General features: G+C 38.5%; 1 protein-coding gene across 1 annotated transcript; it reads right to left on the bottom strand.

Moving 5' to 3' along the window:
* Window positions 1-12465: 12465 nt before the first annotated feature.
* Window positions 12466-27291, bottom strand: LOC139152596 (enolase-phosphatase E1-like). The gene is made up of 2 exons (XM_070725837.1): window positions 27172-27291; window positions 12466-16568 (listed from the first exon to the last, which is right to left on the bottom strand). Exon 2 carries the CDS (start codon window positions 16504-16506, stop codon window positions 13621-13623), a length of 2886 nt encoding a protein of 961 aa, XP_070581938.1. The 5' UTR covers window positions 16507-16568; window positions 27172-27291; the 3' UTR covers window positions 12466-13620.

Below are 27291 nucleotides of genomic sequence, written 5' to 3'. Positions count from 1 at the left end.
AAAACGACAGCAATTTTGTATATATCAAGGAAACACCGTGCCACTTTTCACTATAATTGGTTCAGAATTGAGAAATTTGAACGAGCGATAGTTGTACGGTCTGTTCAGTACATTAAACGCAATTGTTTTCTATGGGAAATCGAGCAGAGTAGACACATCGTAAAATGAAAAATACATCTGAAAAAAACCGTTGGTTTAACTTTTTCATTTCGCTGTTATATAATATTTGGTATGACACATATCATGAAGGGTAACTAAAACTCTATGGTTTTATTTTTTTAGTTTCCCTCTTTTTTTATGAAATGACGAGTTGAAGATCGTTTTGCTGTTGACTGTGTTTTACTTGATTTTGCATATGTCTCTTATCGCTTACGTATTTTTGGAATTCCCTTGTGAAATTCTTCCCAAAATATTATAATTGTAAGGGCAGCATATACGGGAAATAGGACCTGTTGCTCTTTCATTAATATTTAGATGTGCAGCAAGGAAATACGGCAAATTTTCAACATGACGCGGGAGGTGAAATTGACTCTCCGAACGCGCACTCCACGTATGTGTGGCAAAAATTCGGGACGCTATATACCGTACAAAATGGGGCGCCTTTGGGCCGTAGTGCACTACGTGGAGTGCGCGTTCGGAGAGTTTCGTGGAAATGTTTATGACGTGACCTCAACACACGAGCGCCCGGCCCGTCCAAACAAATTTTCGATCGATAATCTATTGAAAATAACTTGATACAATGTTCGTCGTTGTCAATAGCGACCGTCTGAGAGCGCTGTTCGATAGAAATTATGCTTCGCGGAATAACGTACACTGAGGCATACCTCGGAGACATATGTGAGAGAAAAACAATTGAATGCGACGCAGACTTGGAATGCGGAGACATATGTGAGAGAAAAACATTTGATTGCGACGCAGACTTTGAATGCGGAGACATATGCGAGAGAAAAACATTTGATTGCGACGCAGACTTTGAATGCGGAGACATATGTGAGAGAAAAACAATTGATTGCGACGCAGACTTTGAATGCGGAGACATAAGCTTATGTGAGAGAAAACATTTGATTGCGACGCAGACTTTGAATGCGGAGACATATGTGAGAGAAAAACAATTGATTGCGACGCAGACTTTGAATGCAGAGACATATGTGAGAGAAAAACATTTGATTGCGACGCAGACTTTGAATGCGGAGACATATGTGAGAGAAAAACAATTGATTGCGACGCAGACTTTGAATGCAGAGACATATGTGAGAGAAAACATTTGATTGCGACGCAGACTTTGAATGCGGAGAACAGGTAGTTTTGGGCCACCGTAATATCCCGTCCGAACACACCACAGCTGTGGACCCACAACTGCTGTATTGAACCACACTCGACTGTGGTCAAATCTGGCGGGCCAGGTTCAGTTTCAGTCGAAGACTCTATCAATTACGAATCTGGCTGATAGAAAAGATGACTATCACACAACATAACATTAACAACACAGCAACTGATGAAGGAATAGCTCTGCATGGCAGGGCTGTGTGTTACCGGCGTTATGTGGTGGGAGGCCGTATAACGCCGGTAACACACAGCCCATGCAGAGCTAATGAAGGAACCCAATGCGGTCCATCCCGTCGCACAACGTCTGCAGTCAGGACGAATCACTCAAACACAAAACCTTTCTTAAGGGACTCAGACAAGTGGCAACGGTTAAACTGACTCGTTTGCGTGCCCGTGCCCATAGCCCTGCGTACGATGCTGTGTGTTCTCGGCGTTATATGGCCCCAACACACAGCATCGTACGCAGGCAGGGTAGGGCCGGGCTAGCTGCAGTACAGTACGGCAAACCGTCCGACCCAAATACCCAGGTAAAACCTCGAGGTACTGTACTGCAGCTAGGGCCGGGCTAGCGTGCCTGTATCGCCGATGAAGTCAGTCATGGTTAATGGTTGTCTCGGAGACTCTGGGTCATCAAACTTGGGTGTTGCATGGTGGGATACTTTAACTTCCGCCGCCGTTAAAATAAAGTTTTGCTCGTCGGAAAAAATTTGATAGGGGTAGTGCGCGCGACAGGGAGCCTGTCACCTGGGAAATGGAATGTGTCATGTGGGAATGTTCACGTTTAGTCACGGAATATGAGATCAAAGGTCATAGGCCAGGCTTTTGCGCAAGCGCATCCCTCAAATAACTATTACTGTTCGTACATCTAATGCTGCATCCAACTCAATCGATAGAGGCAGTCTCTTGCTGTCGTAGTGAGAGGCAACAGCAAGAGAAAACCACGCAAGTACAGAGACGTCGCCGTACTCTACATCTGATTTTAATCAGATTGCATCCAACTGTACAGTCTTCTCCGCTAGGTGACTGGGTACCGTACGTTGTGAGTTCGAACCCGATTGAAACCACCGTATTTGTTAATAGAGAAAGTACATGAGCACAAAGTGAGTATCATTTTTTATTAGTCATTTGTGATAGACTTGTAACAGAAGAAGGGAATGAGACGCAACAACTCTTGCAGCACTATGACTATAATGGTGTGACTTATCCATATTCTCATTCATTTTACGTGGGAATGAAGAGACTCGCAACATATCTCTATTCATAATATTTTATAATGGTTTTGCTTATCAATGTTTTCCATTATGTTATTCCTTGGTGACATATTCTGTTTGAGCACTGACATTGAAATTTTATGAAATCCATTGACATTTAGAAAATGTGGAGTTGCACACCTGTCACATGGGAATGAAGAGGCTCTCAACACATCTCCAACCACTAGCAATTATAAGCATGGCATTATCTATTAATGTTGATCTTCATTTTCTTTCCTGATAACATATTCTGAATCAGTTTTAAGTTTTCCTGACCTATTCTAAACCCCTTTTAATTACTACAATGGAATTTTGTTGTATCACTTGTAATTTAGACCTTTCGGAGTCACACACCTGTCACGTGGGAATGGAGAGTTTCTCAACACAGCTCCAACCATCATATTTTGTGTCTTACACATCTTCTCCTATCTTTTAAGTTTTCCTGACCTATTCTGAACCCCTTTAAATTATTACATTGGAATTTTGTTGTAAGCATTGTAATGTAGACCTTTCGGAGTCACACACCTGTCATGTGGGAATGGAGAGTCTCACAACATTAACACAGCTCCAACCATCATATTTGTGTCTCTTATACGTCATCTTTGATAGTTTTAAGTTTTCCTGACCTATTTTAAACCCCTTTTAATTATTATATTTGAATTGTGTTGTATTCATTGTAATATAGACCTTTCGGAGTCACATACCTGTCACGTGGGAATGGAGAGTTTCTCAACACAGCTCCAACCACCATATTTTGTGTCGTACACATCTACTGCTACCTTTTAAGTTATCTTGACCTATTCTGAACCCCTGAAAATTATTACATTTGAATTGTGTTATAACCATTGTAATTTTGACCTTTCGGAGTCACACACCTGTCATGTGGGAATGGAGAGTCTCACAACATTAACACAGCTCCAACCACAATATTTGTGTCTTTTATACACCTTCTTTGATAGTTTTACGTTTTCCTGACCTATTTTAAACCCCTTTTGATTATTATATTTGAATTTTGTTGAATCACTTGTAATTTAGACCTTTCGGAGTCACAAACCTGTCACATGGGAATGGAGAGTTTCTCAACACAGCTCCAACCAACCCCCCCCTCCCATTTTGTGTCTTACAAATCTTCTCCTATCTTTTAAGTTTTCCTGACCTATTCTGAACCCCTTTTAATTATTACATTTGAATTTTGTTGTAACCATTGTAATTTAGACCTTTCGGAGTCAAACACCTGTCACGTGGGAATGGAGAGTTTCTCAACACAGCTCCAACCCCCCCATTTTGTGTCTTACAAATCTTCTCCTATCTTTTAAGTTTTCCTGACCTATTCTGAACCCCTTTAAATCATTACATTTGAATTTTGTTGTAACCATTGTAATTTAGACCTTTCGGAGTCACACACCTGTCATGTAGGAATGGAGAGTCTCACAACATTATCACCGCTCCAACGACCATATTTGTGTCTCTTATACATCATCTTTTATAGTTTTAAGTTTTCCTGACCTATTCTGAACCCCTTCAAATTATTACATTTGAATTTTGTTGTAACCATTGTAATTTAGACCTTTCGAAGTCACACACCTGTCACATGGGAATGGAGAGTTTCTCAACACAGCTCCAACCACCATATTTTGTGTCTTACACATCTTCTCCTATCTTTTAAGTTTTCCTGACCTATTCTGAACCCCTTTAAATTATAACATTGGAATTTTGTTGTAACCATTGTAATTTAGACCTTTCGGAGTCACACACCTGTCACGTGGGAATGGAGAGTTTCTCAACACAGCTCCAACCACCATATTTTGTGTCTTACACATCTTCTCCTATCTTTTAAGTTTTCCTGACCTATTCTGAACCCCTTTCAATCATTACATTTGAATTTTGTTGTAACCATTGTAATTTAGACCTTTCGGAGTCACACACCTGTCATATGGGAATGGAGAGTCTCAACATATCTCCAGCCACTATAATGCTGTGACTTATTCTTGATCTCCTACATTTATGTTTTTGTGAGCTATTCTGAACCAGTTTCAATAATCACTTTGGAATTTTAGTTATCTCTTGACATTTGGAGCTGTCGGAGTCACACACCTGTCACATGGGAATGGAGACTCTCAACACTTCTCCAAACACTATAATGTTGTAACTCATCAATGTTCTCCTTCATTTTATGTTTTTATGAGCTATTCAAAACTAGTTTGAGCAATGACATTGGAATTATATCTGTATTGCTATTTTGCCCTGGGTCGGAGTCATACACCTGTCACCGTGGGAATGGAGTCTCTCTCATACCACATAAAACCTCATAATGACCATCATCCTTGCCACTTATACCAAAACTTTCACAAACAGTGCATGAATCGCTTGTAACAATACTCACAGCAATCATGTAGATAGCAAGATAATGGGAATTTAACATTCAGTCAATTTTAAATTCTGTGAGCAATAAGAAATAATGATGATGTAACTTAGTCTATTATGCACTCACTAAACATTTCCTGAACAGCTGATGTGTTGTAAGAGTATTTTGAAGAGACATTGATTTGAGAAAGTAATAATGCATTTTATCATATACTTTAACACCTCTTACCATCCCCCGTCAAAACATCAGATTTTCATTGTTGCAAAACACTACACAGGTATATTAAGTTGTCTTGCTATGTTTTTCTTTTTTGTACTCAGATTGGCAGTTGACTATGTAGACGAGGTACTTTGCAAAGAAGCAGTTGTCTTGTGTCAAGAAGGAAAGGCATAAGCCTGAAGATGCAGACATTAGCTTTGTATAGTAATAGAGATTTTGCACATATGAGGGTTGGGTGAAAAGTTTTGAGCCTAACTATGAAGGAGCAATGCCAGATCAATGAAGCTTGGTTTGAATATATTTCAACTCTTCAGATGACAACCTAGAAAAGGGACAAACTATCAATGGAGAGAACTATTCTAACCTGTTGAGGGAGTTTCGGGAGGCTGACAAAAATACGACGAGGGAAAGTTGAGAAAAGGTGTCTTGTTCCATCCGGACAATGCTCCACCTCACAAGTCAGTCATTGACATGGCAACAGTGCATGACTGCAGCTTCAAACTCATTCTACGTGCCCACCATACTCTCCTGACCTAGCACCCTCAGACATCCATCTCTTCCGCCACATGAAGAAATAGTTGGCTGAAAAGCATTTGTGTTTTTAACGCATTTTTGTCATTTTTGGTCAAAAATCTCTTTCATAAAACAATAATTGTCATAGCTTTGATATTTAGTATACAGGTTCAAAGAGGTTTCAACATGTAATATATTCAAATATGATGAAATGTACAATTTTATAATTTTGGAGCAATATTTGCCATTTTTGGTTAAAAAGTGTGTTTCTAAAAACCTGCTTGTCTGATAGCTTTGATATTTGGTATACAGGTTCCTATAGGTCATCCTTGTGTGATATATTGACATTGTGATGAAATCTTCTATTTTGTATTTTGACACAAGTTTTACCATTTTTTGTCAAAAACTTTGTTTCGCAAAAGTTACTCATCTGATAGCATTTTTGTCAAACTGCCTGAATAAGTGTCCACCTAGTGTCAGAGACGGATTGCAAAGACACTGTAGGTATAAATGACAGTTTTCTATGCTTGCTACTGATGAATGTCTGTGTAAATATGGATCTGTAATGAAACATTCTTCTGTCATAACAATACATTGTATTGCCAAGGGACCTCTGCACTCAGTATATATTTGGTGTTATGCTATGTACGTCCTCTATACTGTCCATGCCTAAAGTAGCTACAGGGACTTTGACCCTATGTTTCATTGTTCTCCTTGTGTAACGGTAGTTCTAGTCTGTTTGTACATCACTGTATTTACACAAAATGAATACAACCTGAAAACTCCTGCATGGTAAGCCATGACCATGTTGTATTACCTATGTGGTCCAGTATTTTCAAATAGCTCAGACGTAGTACACTCTGACTCAAAATATTTAGCTATGAAGTATTTCACATGTACTTACATATTTGCTCTGCTTCAATGCATGATTGACATAGCTACGTCTAGAACACTACAGTATGTATTTACAAAATAGGAACACGATTAGAAACAAGAAGTGACATACATGTGAAACACAAAGTTCAGTTCTAAAGAGAACAAGTGATACAAGTGATTGATCTTCATGAAACTTGTGGAAAGAGCATTGATTGCACTGAACTGTTAGCAGAACAGGAAACAGGCAAGCTGTGTAATTGAGGAGTTGCCAACAATGTCAAGTGTAATTATCGTCTAGGCTGTAAATGATTAAAAAGGGAAACTCAAGCAAATTGCTAAAACTCTACCAGATTTTGTTGAAACTTTGTATGCAGGTTCTTTGGTGATTTGTTCAACTTGTGGTTAAAGTTTTGAAAATTGTCTTTGCGATAAATTTTCCCTTTTTTGGGTCAAAATCTTCTCCTCATAAAGTGTTCGTCAAATTGCTTTTAAACTTGGTACATGTGATCCCGGGGTTCGCCTTTGTAAGATATGTTCAAATTGTGGTAAAATTTTTATATTTGTATTTTTGGGGTAATTTTTTGCATTTTTGCTCAAAAAATCATTTTCTCTTAATTAACGATTTGATTTATTGTAACTATTATTGTAACCATCAATATTAGTAAGATTGAGTGTATGAGTAGCACAACAGGAAGCTAAACTCATTATGAACAAAATGTATGTGATTGAAGTTGAAGCACATCATGTTACAAGTGAATGCAAATTTACCATGCAGTAGTCAATCAGTACCAGAAATTACCCGCCTTTTTTAATGTAGGATATTTGTAAGACTTTATAAGAATACAGCCACACAATTTTGACAAATAGAATACATTGGTACTATGCAGGGTCCATAACACTCATGGAAAGTCCTAAACAATATTTTAATGTTGAAGCTTCCCATAAGGTTCATTAAAATAGTAATTTTGTCCTGAAAGTCATTGACAATTGATTATTCGCATACAATTTCAACTGACATGAGCATCAGAAGTGATATATTGTGAAGTGGTATGTTGCATTCTGAATGTGTGCTTTTAAATTGCCATTGAAAGCATGGAAACTTTACATTTTATTTCGCTTTGATTAGGTGAAAACTTTTTTATCACTGCTTGTTCCACGTTAACTTTTTAACTTACAATTTTGTATGAGTGAAAAATATATTGAGTATTGTTACATTATTCATGATAATAAAATCTATAAAAGGTATCATATTGTGTGTTGTCATAATTCCAGTGTTATTTGTCAATCATACATAAATCATGATATCATACGTAAAGGATTATGACTTCTTTCACATTCTGTAATTCATTTTCGGGTGATTTGACCAATTGATAAATCACTACCATCAGTATTCGATTAATAGTATATTTGTGTATCAGCTATCGAACTGCCAACTGTCGGTTTCTGTAACACACGAGTAAGATTATCAAATAAATAGCGAATAGTATTGAGGATGATTCCTTGTAAGATAAAATGAGAATGTGAAACAAATATGGCTGATGTCCATCAATGAGACATAGATGTAACAAAATAGGCACAACTTTTGTCAGTATATTACAGTTTACGGGCAAGACCACATACTAACTTTCTCAGACTTTTAACTCCTGATGAAGGGGTAAAAGATATCATACTACGCATTTGCTGTACAATCGGGCCAATCCTGATTTACCAGCTGATCTCCATGTAGTGTAAAGCAAGGCGTGCAGTGTTTCCTCCAGATAGAGGGATTCCCCCTCTGTTGACATGTTGGCATTTGTCAGGGGAGCGAGGCCCTCCCCATGAAATGGTGCTAGTTACACCTTAGAGATACAAGTAGAACACATGAACTGGTGAAATCACCCCTGTAAATGTTCTGGTAAAGGGGGAATCCCCCCTGAGATGCCATCCAGGATGAAACATTGTACAAGCTGCAGTATATGCTTCTTTGACAACATCATTCCAACCCGGTATTGAATGATAGTGCTTTTGGTTTTCTTGAATTGAATACATCATCACTTGCCTTGGTCAACGCATTACAAATTTAGTTACAAGTTGAATAATATGATGACGAAAGAGCCTAGCCAGCTCTCTGTAAAAGACAGATATCGGCTACATTAAAGAGGTTCTTCATATACAAGCGATGGGTTGGGTCATCAACAATCAGGCCTACAATACACGATTTTCATCATTATGCAGCGGCCTTTTAGAACGACTACCATAGAAAACTTTGGTCACAACTTTAAACACACATATATACACATAAACACATACATACATACATACATACATACATACATACATACATACATACATACATACATACATACATACATACATACATACATACATACACTCTTTAGAAATTACAGTGCTCAATGTTGAAGCAGAGCATTATAAATTATAACACAAATTACTTCAAGTACAAAGTAATGATATCAGATAAACTTAATGGCAATAAGTATGCATGAAACTTAAGTAACAGATATAATTACTTTGTATTTGAAGTAATTTGTGTTATTATATATATATATATATATATATATATATATATATATATATATATATATATATATATATATATATATATATATATATATATATATATATATATATATATATATATATATATATATATATGAAACACACGCATTTCTATGGTAACATTTTGCAGTAAAAGGGGGCTCGGACAACGCTATATAAAATATTTTTGCATCACTGTTTTGTCGATCATGATCTGGCTAACCGGCGTTAACGCGGCCCTCTCTCGAAAAATTGAACTCCTCGACACTCTTCAACTGCGTATTTCAATCGCCGACAACCTCGCACACACCCTACGTTTAAATGCTCGTTTCTAAACAAAATATACATTTTACATAGCCTGATTTCCATGATTTCCTATATATTGCCACCCGCCGGTTTGATTATAAACAATACGTAGGTACAGGGAGCATACAGAGGGCCTTCGTCGCAATGCGGAAGTGCATGTGCGTGACCAGTCAAAATTTTCCCACATGACAGTCTCCGGGTGCGCGCGAACTCCATAAGTGGAAAATGTTTACTCTTCCCCAAATATGTTTACTCTCGCTAGAAAGAGTTTGCTATGCATTATAGGTAATTGCGCCCTCACATGAAATATTTCTCCTCTCAGAAACAAATTTCGCTCTGAAGAAAAGTAAGTTTGACTTTTTCATCCTTCCTTTTTCATTCTTTCTCAGTTCAGTTTTACCAGATTCTTAAACCACACTCATATGTAGAAAATATATCTTGAAATAATTAGTTTTGTTGTCTTCAGAAAATAATTTCTCGCCATTGAGAAAAAAGTTTTATTCTCTGTATTTCAATTTGCTGCTATGAGAAAATCTTTTTTCCATAAAGAAATTAATTTTACTCTTGGAAAAATAAAACTTTTCTTTAAGAATTTAAGTTTTCTGCTCTAAAGACATAAGGTTATGTCATTTAAGTAACTCAGTTCGCGCTTAGCAAAAATCTTCAACTCTTGCTGTGAACAATTTTTACTTCTTTTCGAATAAAAAACGTTTTTGAGAAACAAATATTTTGTTGAAAGTTAGTCATTTTTTAAAAGTTAAAGTTTTTTTTGTTAAAAGTTTTAAAAAAACAGTTTACCCCAAAAATAAAGTTTCCCCGTTCAGAAATAAAAGTTTGCTGTGGAGAAATAAAATTTCTTATAAATATTAAATATATTGCCAAGAAATATGTTTATGTTCAAAAGTAATAAATTTCCATGACGTGTAGGGGAGTTTGTTATCTTGAAAAATTGTTACTTTTGTTTTACAAAATAAAAAATACTTTTGAGAAACATATTTTGTTTATGGTTAAAACTAAAACTACTTTCGAGAAGTTAAAGTTAAGATAATGTTAAGATAAAGTTGTCCGTACAAAATTAAAAGTTTGCGGTGGAGAAATAAAATCTCTTACAAATATTAAAGATATTGTCAAGAAAAATTAGAGTTTATATTCAAAAGTAATAGAGTTCCGTGGCGTGTAGGGGCCACCGTAGAAAAATGACCCCCACAAGTGTAGAGATCAGAAAAGAGTTGTAGAAATTTTAGAGTCTGAATATCTGTCCCCGAGGCGCGTTCTACCTTAAGGTAAATTATCGAAATTCACCCATCCAGCAAGTGAAGATAGTTAGGTTTAAAGGGACAATGCCTATAATAACGTGTTACTCTGGGGTCATAAAAGGTCATGGATATCCAATTGACAAATGCTGCCCGAGGAATCGTACCTTTGAATTAAAAGGTTGATAGCATGGACTAAAAGACGCCACCGCGCATGACTGAATATGCCATTTCTTTTTATAATTGGAATGATTTATGACTCTTTCACCGTCAATATTGGTAAGATTCCCCTTCAACTAATTGTTTAGCTTATGGTCAAATCGACAATGAACTTATAACATTTGTTTCAATCACCTAGTCATTTCTGGTACTGATTGACGATCAGATATATTGCTGAAGGAGTATACTGGACAGGAAAATTGATAGTGTTGTTCAAATTTCAAGTTCTCCAACAATCGAATTTTCGAAATCATTTTTTGCATCAAACCTTATAATGGAACCAAAGATGTTTTGTTGCGATTAAGCAAAGGTATTCGTTTGACGACAAGATAACTCAAGATAAGTTTGCATAATGTTCATAGGTTTGTATATGCACGGTCCGTTTGACCGTCGCGTAGGAACTTTGGTGCATGTACGTACGTGCCTGAGGATGTATGTGAGTATGTCTCCGTGTGTGAATAAAATACATAGAGTCTTTCCTAGTCTGTTCTCGGACCTTTATCGATACAAAGCGACTGCAGAAGAAATGAAATCACTTACCGGTTATCTTCGGAAAAGCATTTTTATCGCTCTTTGAAGGTCCGAGGCACCTTTCCCTGCCAGTTGCACAATGATTAGGGAAGACGGGTCAGAACGCAACACGCTGACGTTTTAATGGGATCATTTTTCATTTCATTATGGGCAGAGTGTCAGATACAAATTGTTTACCGGCAAGAACACTCAACAATCGCCAACGATACAGATGGTTAGGCAAGCGTAAAACACAACAACTGGTGGAACTTTGTGGCCAAAATACTGTGCTATGGGCCATATCGTGATGACTATAGGATCTGTCCACATGAATAGAGTGATCGATCGATTAAGTTCCATTGAACGTATATTAAATTCCACTCTTAAGAAAGATGTTGCCTTCGGCATTGAAGTAGTGAAAAGGATAGTAAGGTCACGGCTGAACGATATTAAGACTCAGATCTGCTTTGTAGACACAAATGTAGTCAGTCTATAGATACAATATGCATGGAAGCATAATGAAATCGATGTGAAAATTAAACGCAGAGAAGACAGACAGACAGAAAAAGATAGAAAGGGACAGGCACACAAGACAGAGACACACATAGACAGAGAGTTAAAGTTTAGTGGCAAATAAGTGTGAAGATAAACTCAGCGACTACAGCCGAAAATCATACAGCGGACTTACTGGCCAGATTCATTGACACAAAATAAATCAATCGATGCATACACATAGTTCTATCTATATACATAAATATTCTTGTTTTCACAAAGATAAGCAAACGATGGTTGAAACGAGTAATATCAGAGCATCGCAAAGCTCCGAACAAATACACTGCGTACCGGACAAAATGCCACAGGTACACGGCACAGGACGACAAGTCAGGGAACAGAGAAGTTTCTAACCGCATATATACAGTAAGCTACATCAAAATGCACCACGACACTGTCACTGAAGTATACCTGCCAACACATCATACAAGACTCCACCTCAACATCAGATGGCAGAATCATTCATTTTTTGTGAAATATAAAATCATGTTGCGCCATATTAAATCACACAACACTGAAGATACTTGTCCAATAAAAATGCGATATTAAATATATTTTTATTCTTTAACGTACTATATATTCTATGTTCAAATCTATATAATACTTTCTCGTAGAATTGGACGGTTGAAAATTCGCCATTCTCTTCCAAGAATAATATTTAAAGCTTGACTTAATATAACTTTGCTGAGTTATTCACTGAAAGCAAGGTACATCAAATGAACGTTCTATTTCTAATCCAAGAAAATCTCGTGAAACAAGTGATTTCATCGCAACTATACCTTTGAGCGAAGAAAAGTAATTAAAAGTAAATTGCTATAAAGGAAAGAAAATGCGATTTAATCGCTAGAATACTGTATTTCAAACATCACTGAAAATAGTCGCCATGCTTTCATCGGTTTCATCTTCTGTTAAACCAAAATCCGACAAAATTTGTATTTCGAGAGCTGCCATACGAGTTGTTTAACAGATGTAATCTTTCTTTAAAAAATTAGTCAACGAAACGTCTATTTCTTGTGCGTAAATCAGAAGGAGATGCAAAGTAAATATTTATTTAGCAGCACAAGTGGTAAGTCTGTATGAATATCGCTTCCATCAGTTGTCCTATGAAGTTCATCTTTGTGAATGCCTCGGTGTTAAAATTGTCTTTATATCGTAAGTATGTATCTACGTTACTGTGTTAATTTTTGTGGCATGCCTGGTTTTTGTGTTGGAATACATGCCAGACATGAAATCTAAGATTGCTGAAGACTGATGTAGATTTCCAAATGAATGGGTTTACTCACTAGGAGCCCCGACTCCAGTTTATTTTTTTTTTCAAAAAAAATTGACATTTTCCCAAACAATGGATCTGTTATCATATGGATGTTACTTCAACATAAAGTTTAAATTGAAGTATGGAGATTAAGAACGGCCTTCCTCCGTTCCACTGTGTCACTAAAAATGCGGTTTGCATTCAATGATGTGACTGGAATGTTGTGGTTTTGGCCACTAGGTGGCGGGCTTCGGAATTTGCTCGGTGCGGCAGTCCAGCGAGCAGTTGCTCACCATTGACAAGTTCGTTCGCCTTACTATCATAAGACACCTATGTACCGTTGTGGAAATGCGCCCTCTAACTCTAAGGTGCATCACCCGCATCTCGCTCACCGCTCTCTTGGTCTTGACCATTGTCTCTCTTGACATAATCTTGTTCATTTTATGCATCCTCAGCTTGCTTTATGTTACTGTCATCATCATCTTCATCTTTGTTCTCTTGTTTGTTCTCAGCGGTAATATTGTCATTTTCTGCATTGTTATCGTCGTTTACGACGGATCCATCTTTGTCTATAACATTCTCATTGCTGACGGCTTTCTTCTGGTTGTCGTCAGCTATATGACGATTATTCTCTACCTCTGTCTCCTGTTTGTTGACAAGCACACCGCTATCAATATGATCATTTCTGCTCACCCCGCTTGTGTTATCAGTAGAAACACTTGTTTCCTGCAGATTAGCATTGCTACGTCTGTCGTCAACGATGACATCATCGCCAGTACTCGCGTCTCTTATATTCCTTGCCCCGTCGTCAACCTTTTCCTCCGGCCCTTCGTTGTGGCTGATTTCGTCCATTTTAACAGATTTACCGCCATTGATATTCGACTGTTCTCGTTCATCCGAGGTATTGTTACCCATCTCTCTAGTCGAAGTTCCATTTGCATCGTCAGAAGAAACTGCCGCTGAGTCGTCTTTAATTGACATTTCGCTGTTTTCGGCGTTCTCTTTCTCTCCTGTTTTAGTTCGAATAGCCTCCTTTGTACCACCCACTGCAGAGACGTGCCGTGTTTCAGGTGTTTCGCTGTTGTTGGTGACGTCACTGCCTTCGTTGTTCCCGGTATTTTCTGGTGACGCTTCACCATGCTCCGTTGTTTGCTTGAAAGTACTCCTCTGCGGCTTGTTATCGTTTTCTGAATTCAAATTCTTCTCATTAAACGGCTCTAGCTTATTGAATTTGGTCATTGGCTCTTTGATCGGAGAACCGGGGGCGGCTTTCCTAGTCATAGGAAGCAGTCTGCTAACCGCTTCTTCACTCCCCTCTTCCTCTTTCAAATCCGCCGTTTCATTGTGCGTTGTTGCCATGGCAAATACCGAACTTTTCGCCGAGTCATTGTAATCCTTTGAGTTAACACCGGGAGGTTGTGATTTCTCCATCTCTAAGGTGACAACGGAGAGTTTACTGCTGTTCGTTGTCTCCTTGGCAACGATTTTGTCGTTGACATAATCGTATTTCGTTATTGTTCTGTCCTCATCGTCATCTGCACTGTCCTCCACAATGTCCTGATTTGTCATATTTTCGGGATCTCTAACTAACCAATCATCTCGAGCTCTCTTCTTTGCAGCATCGGAATGTTCTGCATCAGCCAATCCCACTTTGTTTTCTTCCACAGAGTTATTGCCATTCATGTTGTTTTCAGTTTCATATCGGCCGCCGCCATCTTGATCAAATATTGTCGTCTGCTCGTCTTGTTCATCATATTCTTCTTTCTTGACCGGAGACAGCGGAGTTGCGTCTATAAAAAGGTCGTCGTGATTTGAAGTTGCTTCGCTTTTACTCCTTAGCGGTTCTCTATTGACAATTTTTTGGAGAGATACCGTGGAATGGTAAAGTTTCCCGATTTCAGTCCCTATAGCGTCAATTCGATTCTCTACTTTGGAAAATTTGGAGTTGAAATCACTAGTACTGCTGCTACTCGAAGACAAATTTCGAGGAACTTCTTTCTTTTTAATTTGTTTCAAATATTTGTTCATTTGTTTAAGTTTGAGTTGGTATGCTGACTTTTGCCGAAGCGTATGAAAGTACATACCTGCGAACGGTTTTCCGTTCTTTGTCAGTTCGGGATACTTTTTAGGTAAGGGCGCCAATGGGTTGTCCGGTAACATTAACACGTGGTTCGGTTTCGGATCGTTTTGGTTATCTTTTTTCTCATCCCCCGTTTTGTACATTCCAGGGTCGAGGTTCTTTTTCAATTCGCTCTGAAAGTTTTCCTTCTTTGCTCTTGTTTTCCCCGATGTTCCTTTGTTCAGTTTGTGGATCCACCCGTTCACGTACTCGCGGTTTTTCCTGTCTGCCTCGGACAAGTTCGACGGCTCCATTTTCCTGAGTTCGCGCACTCGAACGAGATCGTCAATGATCGGCAGCTGTACTCTTTCCGACTCCTCCCTCTGTACCGGGCGGTGCCGAACTCGTTTCTTCGTCCTTGATCTGTCGTCATGTTCCTGGGACTCGATAGATTTCCGCACATCTATTTCGATAGCAGGGAGTATAGCATCGCCGTTTCTTTCCTCGGACGAACCGTTCGCGTTTTGCTTCCCATTGCTAGCGCGCTGCTCTCGCGGGAGAAAGTGAGCGTGAATGTTCGGTAGGGTGTCAACTTTTGTGGTCGGTTTTCTGTTGTAAGCCTCGAGAACATCTTCCGTCTCGAGGCCCTGATCTTTGATTGGTGCCTGACTTTTAGCCAACCTGTACTGTTCCATTTCTGTGGATATAGGCGATGGTATGTTCACACGGTCTCCGGCAGCGAGAGTTGTCTGGGACGGTTCTTGCTCCACGCTATCGACGACTGACTCACTCTCAGCGCTAACAGTTACTTCTGGGCCGCTAACATTGGCCATACTGTCTGTAGTCTGGGAAGACTGCGGCCATGTTTGCCTTCTGCGCCACGCCAGTTTACCTTTTTTACTCTTCTTTCCAACTCTGCCCCTGGGTTTCTGCGAGTGCGAACTCTGCTGGTAGGACTTCCGTAGCTCCCTGTCCAGTTCATCGAGGTTTTTGAGATTCCGCAAAGTCTGCTCGTCTGCAGTGAACACCGGTCTGTCGCTCTTGTCGCCGTCGTTGGCAGCAGTAGCGTGGTTGGTCGATGATCTCGTCGTCATCAGACGGATCATGTGACCGTGATAGCCGCTCTGATACCAATACCTTGGGTTGGTGTAGTCTCCGGTCTTCGAGAGGATGTCCACGGCTTTGAGGTTGGCCTCGTCAATGGACTTGTCCAAACCGGCAGCCAGCGACTCCTGAAGACTGTTTTTAATCTCTTCAATGGAAGACATCTTTGAAATCCCAAGTCACCCCGACGTATATCGGCTGGCTATTCCGTTTTAATTTTTCAGAACTGCAAAAAAGTAAAGAAATTCTGTTAGAAAATACTGAAAAAAGGTGAATGATATCTCTTATTTACGTAATCGTTTAGAGATTGTATGACCCGGATGTCCTCATACTTACGTATACTATAATGTTCTATATTCAGAATCGAGCTATCGGCCGCTTGGTCTCGGTATGGCGCCGTCAATGATTTTACAACGTTTGCGGCGCACCACAGGTAATCCAAAAGATTAAAAGTAATTACTGACGGCGTAAATATCGTGGGAGCAGAATCCACCGAAAAGTTGGTTGGCGTAAAATTTACAAAGTATATTATTTTGTTAAATCTAGCTGGAACGACCAACTCAAAGCTTAACAATTGCCTTTGTGTACCAGCGCCTACCTGAGGTCAAAAGTTCTTACAATGAATTGACTGCACCCCGCCTCGAAGACATGTCATTGTACTTTAAAATAGAAGGCAAGGCGAAGTTTCATGCTGTCTTTTAAGGGAGTGTCCTCAATGATTGTAACCGCCCTCCTATAAGTTCTAACAATGGTAGCAAAGAATATAACGGAACAATCGAAGAGTGGACAATCCGGCAGGTATTGTAAACGTCTGCCGACAACACAAAGGTAAAGTTTTTTACACGTAAGCGACGAACTCGGTGAGTAATCACGGCTTCCGGCGACAATGCTTGCACAAATCAATGCACTGAAGATTGTGTATCGAGAGTGATATCAGGAGCTAGACCAACATTCTGAGATACGGTACACAATGTTAGCGCAAACACATACGGCCAGACACATTGCACTTTATTATGAAAACGGGAGTGGTTCAGGTAAATAGGGGATCTTACAGTTTTCAACTTGCCGGGGGTAAACGTACAATAAAATCTGACGTTGAAAATTCGTAAAGTATGCATATCAGTCTGGCTGGGAGAAGCGCAGACGACACCTCACTATGGGGTGAAAGGTCAAAGTTCAGGTACTGGGTCTTTCTATCGACTCGGCAGCCTGAGGGATCCCTCTTTTGATGAATGTCATATACGATCCCATGCATTAGTTTGTGAAAAGGCTGTTATATATTCCTCTCTGATACAAGAAATTCTACTGCTGTATTTTTTTATTTTTTTATTTTTATTTCTGAAAGCGGGACTGAACATTGTTTTAACCTTCATATTTTAGGATGCCAGACAATTACTGACATCGAAAATAATACCGAATAGACAGAAATAATGCCTAAATAGACACGATCACCACCATTTGATCGTACGATTTTGCTTCTTGTTTTTCCTGCAACAACAAAACTACGCCATTAAACTTCTGTACGCAATACGGTACTTGGCAATGACAGTTACGGTCGCCGATAGTAAATAATGGTGTTTCTCTTTGAAGTTTTACACTAAAACGACAAGCAAAGTATCTGAAAGAAAAAAAATATCAAACACAAATCTAAAGATGGCAATCCTCTCCTTCTATAAAAGTCCTATCGTTTCCTCTTTTCCAGACTAGACTAGGATGTATGGCGATATTTATGATTTCTCGCGTTCATTTTATAAAAGACGATCCACAAAGAAAAATGATGGGTATTAATTTTTGTATCTTGACAGGAAAAGTACACTCATTTGCCATCAACGGTCGGTTCGAACTCAGTGTAGAATGAGAAGAAGCTAGCGAAACATTTAAAGCTACCTTAAACGTAGCTGTACACATCATGTATATATGGTGGTCCATGACAGGCTTAATAGAAGGAAATTTAAACAAAAGGTAGGCCATGTCGGTATGAACCGGAGTCCCTTCCAACCTCCATGGGTAGACCAAGCATGAATTTGAAAGTTTTATGATGTTTTTGTTTAGTACGGAGTTTGAGTTACCAACCCGACGAGTATTTCTTTCATTTACATCTACTATAGTATACAAAGCTACGGTTTACAGACTCGAGATAATTGTTTGCTAAGCATCAAGTTCTGGTGACCTTGTAGGTTATGCTACCTCCATGTAATGACTATGCTGACTATGTCAGCAAGCACTACATCATTGGCAGTATCTTAGAGAAAGTTGTATTCCAAGTTGAGATGGCCGGCACAAAAACAAAAAATGACACAAACAAAAAAATAAAGCTAAAATGGCATTTATCAAAACAAAAAATGTTAATGTATGAAAGAAAAACAACTTGAAAGAAAATAAGAAGGAGAATATTTTACCCAGGCTGTCAAATCAATGCACTTGAGTGCAGCTACTAAAGACATTAAAGAAAGGGAAATATCACAAAATTATTCGAAATCTTTATGTCGAACATTTCAGACTCTGCAACGGTCAGCTTTACAGATCTAAGAAATTGGATTATGTTCCATTATGACGTAAGCCCACTAGGATTGACGGTCATGCGTATGTGTTTAAGGAGTCACAGATCTATATAAGATCCACAATAATAGTCGGGGACTCGAATAAGGACTGTGTCGTAAAGATTTACGAAGGCAATGTAAATTAGCAAGTGTTTTGTATTTGTAAAACACAACCTTTGAACCAATAAAAATGTATACATACTGCACAAGAGAAGGACAAATGCATGTTATGGGGCCAAATTAAAAACCTATATGTTCGCGGTAATATGCCTACACTATGGGTTGTCGCCAAGACAATGTTTTTCTTTTTGTTTTATAACCTCGATAAAAGTGCAAGGTTTGGAAACTGCAATCTTTATTGCCACAAATATTAATAAAGCTTACATCTGGATTATCGAAAATACATTTTATTTGGCCTTATTTGCTGTTCACTCGCTACGTCACGAGAATATGTTACAGACAGTACATATGCCAAAATTTTCGATTTTGTTGCCATATATGCCATATATAAATATCAATGAATAAATTTGTGCCCTCGGTCTGTTTTATATAAATACAAAGTGTTTAATGTCCAAACAAACAGTAGACTTAAAGATTGATCATCGCTGACCCCAAAAGTCTAAAGAACCATAGTTGTACTTATTATTTAGAAAGCCGGGTAACGAACATTCATTATTGATGCACGTGTGCCGTGTTGACCGAACATCCACATTATGGGCTGTTTCCCCTCCCTGTATATCTCCTCACTTTTTATCAGATGTCAATAACTTATAAGCTGTAAGCTTGTATGATATACCTGTGCTTCATTCTTCTACGTGGCATGACTTCAAAAGCAAGTTATCCCTAGCGGCAAAACTAGTACAATACCATAAATACCGTAACGGTAGAAATGTATTCACGTGTTTCTTCTAAGTTGGGTGAAACATTAATTTATATATTTACTTGAAATAGTTTGACCAAAATGGAATTAATCAACCGCAGTGTTTTGACAAAATAATTGCATTGGCATGACAGACAGTTTTTGTCCAAATTGCTGCCCCAGCAGTCAATGTGGTGCACAAAATGTCATATTCAGCAACAGACGACAAAGAACGACTCAACGCGCCATTTGTTACAACTGGTCAAGGAAATATCCTTGAGGTAAACGAAAGCTTAAATCATTCACAAAAAAAACTGTCCAACTTGCGTAATCATCGATAGCTTCGTTTGGCAAGTAACTTAATTTAGCAGATTTCAGGTTCAACAGGGTAAGGCACTTTACCAATCCACGCGATAGAAATTTGCACATAAGGAAAAGACTCTGTGTGCAGAACTTCAGCACATTTAGTTTCCAAATTCACACGGGAAAACAAAGTCTGAAGACCTATAGATCGAGTCAAATTTCACTCTGTTTTCCATGCATGACTGGTGTGGACGTTACACTTGCAGAATTCAGCTTCTCATACACATGCGACCACCAGACATGCGTTCAGGCAAGGCGGATAGTTGAATTTACAGTAAGATAACCCGAATGAAACTTTTGAAACAACTTTACATTTCTGCCGGTAACATGAGCCCATGTAATTGTCTGTCGTGTGTTGACCGAAGCAGTGAAACACAATACCCTAAAATTTTCGTCACGGTTGTGTGATTCTACCTGTATTTATACTTTGAGTAATCCTGTACAATTAGGTTCAAAGGAATAATGTATTTGTCGCCGACTGTATGCCTCTAAGTTAACTGCACTTTTTCACTGCCAACAGATATTCACCAAATTCAACGTATTGAGTCAAGGTAAATACTGGGGGTGGTGATTGTCTCCAAGAATACCAGTCAAAAGTGGTCACTGTGATTCTACAAACACGTCCACCCAGGTATCGCTCGTTGCTAGGCGCTGGAGCTAAAACCGACCCACTTGACTTAACCGGTCTGGACGATATGCCGGTGCTTGACGCTATCACCACAACGCGACAGGCGTGTGCAAATGTACTCTCATGGGAGGGACATTTGGGTCAGCTATTGTCCACTGCTGAACGGAAGAATTGTTCTCACAGCTCATACCTCGGTCATGATTGATTATGATGTCCATTCTTATGATTTGCCAAAGTCACAAAGATAAAACAGAGGACAACGAATACATTCATGACAATCTTAAACAAACGAAATCTATAGAGTTGTCTTGTCGTACAAGTTTGTAGTTTTAACATTACTGGGCAACAGCGATAGCAATCAAGACCAAGGTTTTTAGATAACATAAAAAGAGACATTAATAATTTAGTTTATTTGTCATTTCATGTTGATTAAAATGATGACATCGGCTTGTGTGTGTTTGAAGTGGCTTGTGATTAGATAGTATATATCAGGGTTTAGAGTAGCATACATTTCAAAAAATGCGCGAATTCCCAGCGCGTACACGAACAGTCGTATTGGACTTGAAGATCCTTGACATCGCAGGTTGTCAAATTCGATATCAAGTCGACACAAATTAAGAAAGGAATAACAATAATTTCATACTATATCAGTGCCACAGTTATAGTAACACCCTCAATACACATAACTATGTATGTATGTATGTATGTATGTATGTATGTATTTATGTATGTATGTATGTATGTATGTATGTATGTATGTATGTATGTATGTATGTATGTATGTATGTATGTATGTTGTATGTAGTATGTATGTATGTATGTATGTATGTGTGTGTGTGTGCGGCGTGCGTGCGTGCGTGTGTGCGTACATATACATACATACATGCATGCATGCATGCATGCATGCATGCATGCATGCATGTATGTATGTATGTATGTATGTATGTATGTATGTATGTATGTATGTATGTATGTATGTATGTATGTATGTATGATGTATGTATGTATGTATGTATGTATGTATGTATGTATGTATGTATGTAAAGACGCAATGGCTCTTGCCCGCCTCATTTTAAAGCAGAGATTTTGCCGCCATAATTTTGATGTTTTATGTCATCTAATATGTGATCAAAATACGTTCAAATCGAATTTCTAATATTAATATATATATATATATATATATATATATATATATATATATATATATATATATATATATATAGATATATAGATATACACACACACACACACACACCACACACACTGTTGGCCTACGTTGAAAGCATTAATGCAGCGTCAGCAAGGACAACATAGATTAAGAGAAGTTTGAAGACGCATGCCCTGGTCAGTCCAAGCAGAAGCAGTTGCTATTGAAAGCAAGGGGCTATTTTAGCGTTGTTCGATAATTTGTGTACTTTGTTTAATACCATGGTCAACAGTGCTTGTGAATGACTTTAACCTCCATTGACGTAACCTTATTTCCTTTGAAATGACCGTTAAGATTCCTTCGTATCCTTCGTCGACCCTTTCTAAATTCTATGACAGGTACCGACTGAACCAATAGCTATCATGTGTCATCTTGTGTACTCGCTTTGTGCGTGTTGTAAAAACCTCTCCCATCTTTGTAGGTTCAATGAAAGGTAGCGTTGAATTACACACTGTTTATAGCTATAGCATAGTGTGCTGTACACCCCTTACCCTGCAAGTATATGACATCATTGTTGATAGAATTTCTGTACACATTTACTTTCTGACAGAAGAATGTAACCCATTGAGCAATTATTGATACCCACTAGTCACAAAGACTTTGCGATTTGGCATTTTTGGCTCACATCCACTAGCCAAGCCACGCTAAATGGCGAAATTGAAGACACCATCAAACAATGCGCAGAGAAAGGGTTTCGCAATATTGTTGTACATGGCCGTATTTTGTATTTGTAATATTACTTTTTGAAAATAGAAGGATAAGCAACAAAAATGTGTCACGCAATCAGAAAATTTGCGGAGAGGAAAATGAATGTTCACGAATGTTCACGAATTATCACGAATGTTCACGAATTATCACGAATGTTCACGAATTATCACGAATGTGCACGAATTATCACGACGGAATATGTTCACGATTGGTCGAGAAAGGTAACGACCAATATTGATGCAGAGTCACAGATCGTGTAAGACATTCTGATATTACCAGCAGTTGAGCGTGGAAACAGAATTATTCAGACGACAGCGTCAATAGAGTTTAAGTCAGAAATAAACTGAATCGAGATCACTTGCTAACGGCAAATATTAAAAATAATCGGAAACACGGTACCCTATTTATTCGCCGGTATGTACCAGTTCTATATCAGGGACGTCGAAACTATCTAGATTTTATGAGCATTGCAAGATATATGGAGTTCGTTTGTGAACTGTGTTATTTCCACACAGGCATCAAATTTGAACAGAACAGTAAGATGTGGTTATAGAATTACAACAAGCATTTGAAACGCACGAATTTCATGAAATGTATCTACTGACAAAGACTGAGAAAAGCTGTAATATACCTAAATAACCGGAAAGTAAATATTACAATCTCACTACAATAGAAAATTTATGTTAGGGTACGTTCCCCAGAAAGATAAAATGAATATGATAAGCTTGTACTTACAGTCTATTACTTAACTGAACAGATAATTGATATCTACTGACACGAGAAGTCATTATTCTGTATGTAGACTCATAAAATCAAACTTGACGAGTTTACCGCAAAATGTTTTTGTTTCGGGTCATTCAGATGCCATTTTTGTACAATAAAATATATAAAAATGATGACAGAAACACCATGATAGTCATCGGTCAATGAGTTTTGTATGTTCCTTGAGAATGAGTGACTGGAAAAGTTGATTTTTTCAAACATCCGTCTGAGCATGCGCGTTTGTGAACAGGCCTGCATCTATTTCCCAGTGTACAGTAAAAGTTGGCGCTTTTACTCAATCCTTTCTCCCTATTCGAGCGACCATTCCTCCTCACAAGCTATAATGATTACAGATATTTATTTGCAGTGTTCACATCGACTTGACTTGGAGGGGAGCTACAACAGCAAGATTTAAATTGCTCAGATTATTGTACAAACGAGTAGTTTTCAAAGGGCACTCAGAAAAAACAGAATCTTTAATAATGCGGCCACCCTTTTTTTTCGTACACTGAAAAGTAATATTTCCTAGTCGTAAACGTTGCCTCCCTTCTTTGATACGAATGATGGGTTTGTTAAAACTGGCGCCAGACTTTCTTAAAATTTTGGAAGTATACAAGACTTTGAATGACGTACACAAAAATATCGAATGAATGCGTTGGTGATTCGTCAATTTCTGCAATCTCAGTCCGCCAGTGTTGTCCGCTGGCAAAATAAATATCATAAAAATACCAGGGTGGTTGCTTTATTTGCCATCATACCAGCTTCCGTTCCATGTTCAATCGATTCCGAAATTACATTATTTTGTGGCAGTGTGAATAAACTGAACGCCTTATCCCGTAGCAATGCGCCTGTACCTTTTTGACATACAAGCTGAAGACCACACGTGATTGGCTTAATGACGCTATTTTACGTTAAGGGTTCGAATTACGGCCAATAGGATAACTTGTTCCGCGCGTCTTTGGTTCCTCGGCCAAATTCTCAGCGTGGTTAGTTACCGAGCGTTGAAGTGATCACGCACATAATCAAATAGCTTTATTGATGGGCTGGTGTCAGCGGGCTCTGCAGAATTAATTTAAGGCAGATCTAATCAACAAAGCCCTTTACACCATTTTATTGTCAGGGGTTTAGTTGGAGAACTTCTTATGCAATGACTCAATTTTTTGTTCCTTATCCAGTTGATTTAGCTTTGAAAAGAGGATTTTGAATTGGGAATTATCGAGAGTTGTTATTTTATTATGGTCTCTAAGTTCAGTGAACGTTTGTTTGAATTAAAGTTGCCTTTGTTGTGAAAACAGTCTCTTCACACGTTTATGCATGGACGCCATTCTCTCTTCTCGCTTTGGGAGATTCCTTTGACTGTTACACGGATACTAAGTAAACCTTGTGACAGACCACAATGCACATTAATTGTCACCCAAATGAATAGCGTCACTAAAGTCATTGTGTGCAAGCCTCGAAGTTTCATCGTATATCAAAAAAGGATCGTTCTTTTCTCGTTTGTTCTTTTTTATACACCAACTGCCAGTCTTTGGAGGTCAAGCTATTATCGCGGACATGTTATTGTGTCATCTAAATGAAACTCGGTTCGTTAGAAAGATTGTTTCGCCTTGAATAAATTAAAGATCAGGTTGTAGCGAAACAACATAGCAAACGAGATTGCCAATTGTTCGCTCGTGAGATTAAAGTTAACGACGCGCCGTCAATTTTATTTCGATTATTCCTAGCAAATATTTATTAGAATCGAAATTTAGAATGGACGACAAGTTGCCTACTTCGATGTTCGCAGACTCGAAGACGTGCCCTCACAATGGAATGAAAAAAACCCAGACGAACAAATTAAGATCTCAATCATGAAACGTGCAAAACATTCAATATTTTTGGTTGTTATGTAAAGAAATGGCACGGCATTGGATATCACTGTGGTTGTCACTATCAGTTACTGGAACACAAAGGGTCGTCTGGGTCCTGGCTTTATCAAAGGAACTCTGGCTTTCGTATTTTCTATAAAAGAAATGCGTTGTCTCACTTTCCTTCTTCTAATGTACTCATATATACGTATAAGCCTTGAACACGATTGGAACTGATTTTGGATAATTGGATTTTAATATTTTTCAAATTTGTAAAAAGTGTTAGGTGCTTTATAGCTGAATGTTGCGATATTACAAATTACTCATAAAAACAAGAGTGTAACTTAAAAAGAAAAGCAGATGAGGTTACATCCAATTATCCCAAATTACTTCCAATCGTGTTCTTGTTGGTATGTACAACATCCGGACTGGTATTCATTCACCAACGACAACAACAACATAGGATCACACACAAAGACACGCTGTGTTGACGATTTCAACATTTGGAATTTAAACATGATTTCAGGAGTAGAACAGAATATTATTTTTAAACATACTAAAAATACGACCATTCCAAATATATAATTTATAGCTTTAAATTTTAATAAAGGTTTATCACCAGTCTTAAAGTCGTATTTCGGTCTCCATTCGGGAAGAGATTTGATTCAAGTCCCACCTTGTTCATTTACACTTGTTAACATTAAATCTCAGTCCGGCTCGAGTCTTGCGAAATATGGCATGAAATTTCCTATGTTATTCAAAATCCTAACTATAGAATCCGGTCGCATGGATTTAATGTGTTTATGACTGCATTGCCAGTGACACGCTCATCATGTGCGAAATAACAGTAAAATCATCGATGCTTAATACAAATTACGACGGTACTGCGCACGCCCAGTTTCGAACATCAAATTGAACAGGTGTCAAATGTTGACCGCACGATCAATGTGTTTGTCGGTTCTAATTTCAACACCAATACACGGCAAGTAGTCCCCCCATGCTACGCTTTTGTGCCATTGTCTATGTCAAGTCGTTGCTAGTTACTAAATTGCCAGCTTCGTAATTTCGATTAGGGCTTGGATGTGGCATATCTCAAAATCGTCAACCCTTCCTTCTATTTTTAAAACAAGAAATCCAGTTACGTGATATACACTTCAATTACGATTTAAGTGTATATGTTCAAACATTGTCCGCCCTAGTGCGCATGTAACGGAGGCTAAGTTTATAATTCACATTTTATGAGATGGAAATATATCAAATGGTTAACTGTAACAGGGCAGAACAGCTCACCTCACGTCAGCCATGACGCGCTTGAATAACTCAAAGTGTAACAACAATTAAATTTGCCGAGCAACGACCCACAATAGCGCTAACGATCCAGGTGTACAAGTAAAAGACTGACGAATCTGGTTTTGGGGAGTATGTGTCTTGTACCAACACTTGAGCAGACATTACTACGACTATATAGGCTGGGATATTCGGTTTGCAAGCAGACGGACAGACACACAGACACAGCTAGAAGAAACATACTTTCTGTCGTTACATAGTCAGTTGTTATTGTCGGCGTTGTTGAGCCGTAATGTAACGGTTGTCCTTCGCTTTACAGCTAAAGGTCAAGCGATTATGGCACTCGTGAGAGCGGGATACAGCCATACGTCGTTGGAATGTGGTAGCCAGGCGCCCCACTCTACGAGGTGGGGACGCTGAAATGCTTCCAACTTCAAGCAAAATGTAGCTCCCCTTACGGATCACATATACTTGCTGACAAATCTACAAGTAGCCCGAAGACTCCAAACACCTATGACGAACAAAGGTATATCGAGATATCGATTATGCGGGACGTTTACTTTGCACTGATCACCGATCAGTTCGATAATCGATACATCGTTGTAACAATCTGTGGTCACAAACTTACCTGACGGCTGTCGTCGAAACATTCCGTATTTCGTTGCCAATGGAACGGGTCGTTACACCTTGTCTCGGCCTTTCGGGCAAATTGCGGTCTACTGTTTTGCTACTGAGAATGAGAAACAGA

The sequence above is a fragment of the Ptychodera flava genome, chromosome 2 (assembly GCF_041260155.1).
Source record: "Ptychodera flava strain L36383 chromosome 2, AS_Pfla_20210202, whole genome shotgun sequence".
NCBI lineage: Eukaryota > Metazoa > Hemichordata > Enteropneusta > Ptychoderidae > Ptychodera > Ptychodera flava.
Note: the sequence above shows the minus strand (reverse complement) of the source record. Positions and strands in the feature narration are given on the sequence as shown.

Coding starts and splice junctions, on each gene's coding strand:
- LOC139152596 (XM_070725837.1), bottom strand. CDS start 16,506: ATGTCTTCCATTGAAGAGATTAAAAACAGTCTTCAGGAGTCGCTGGCT.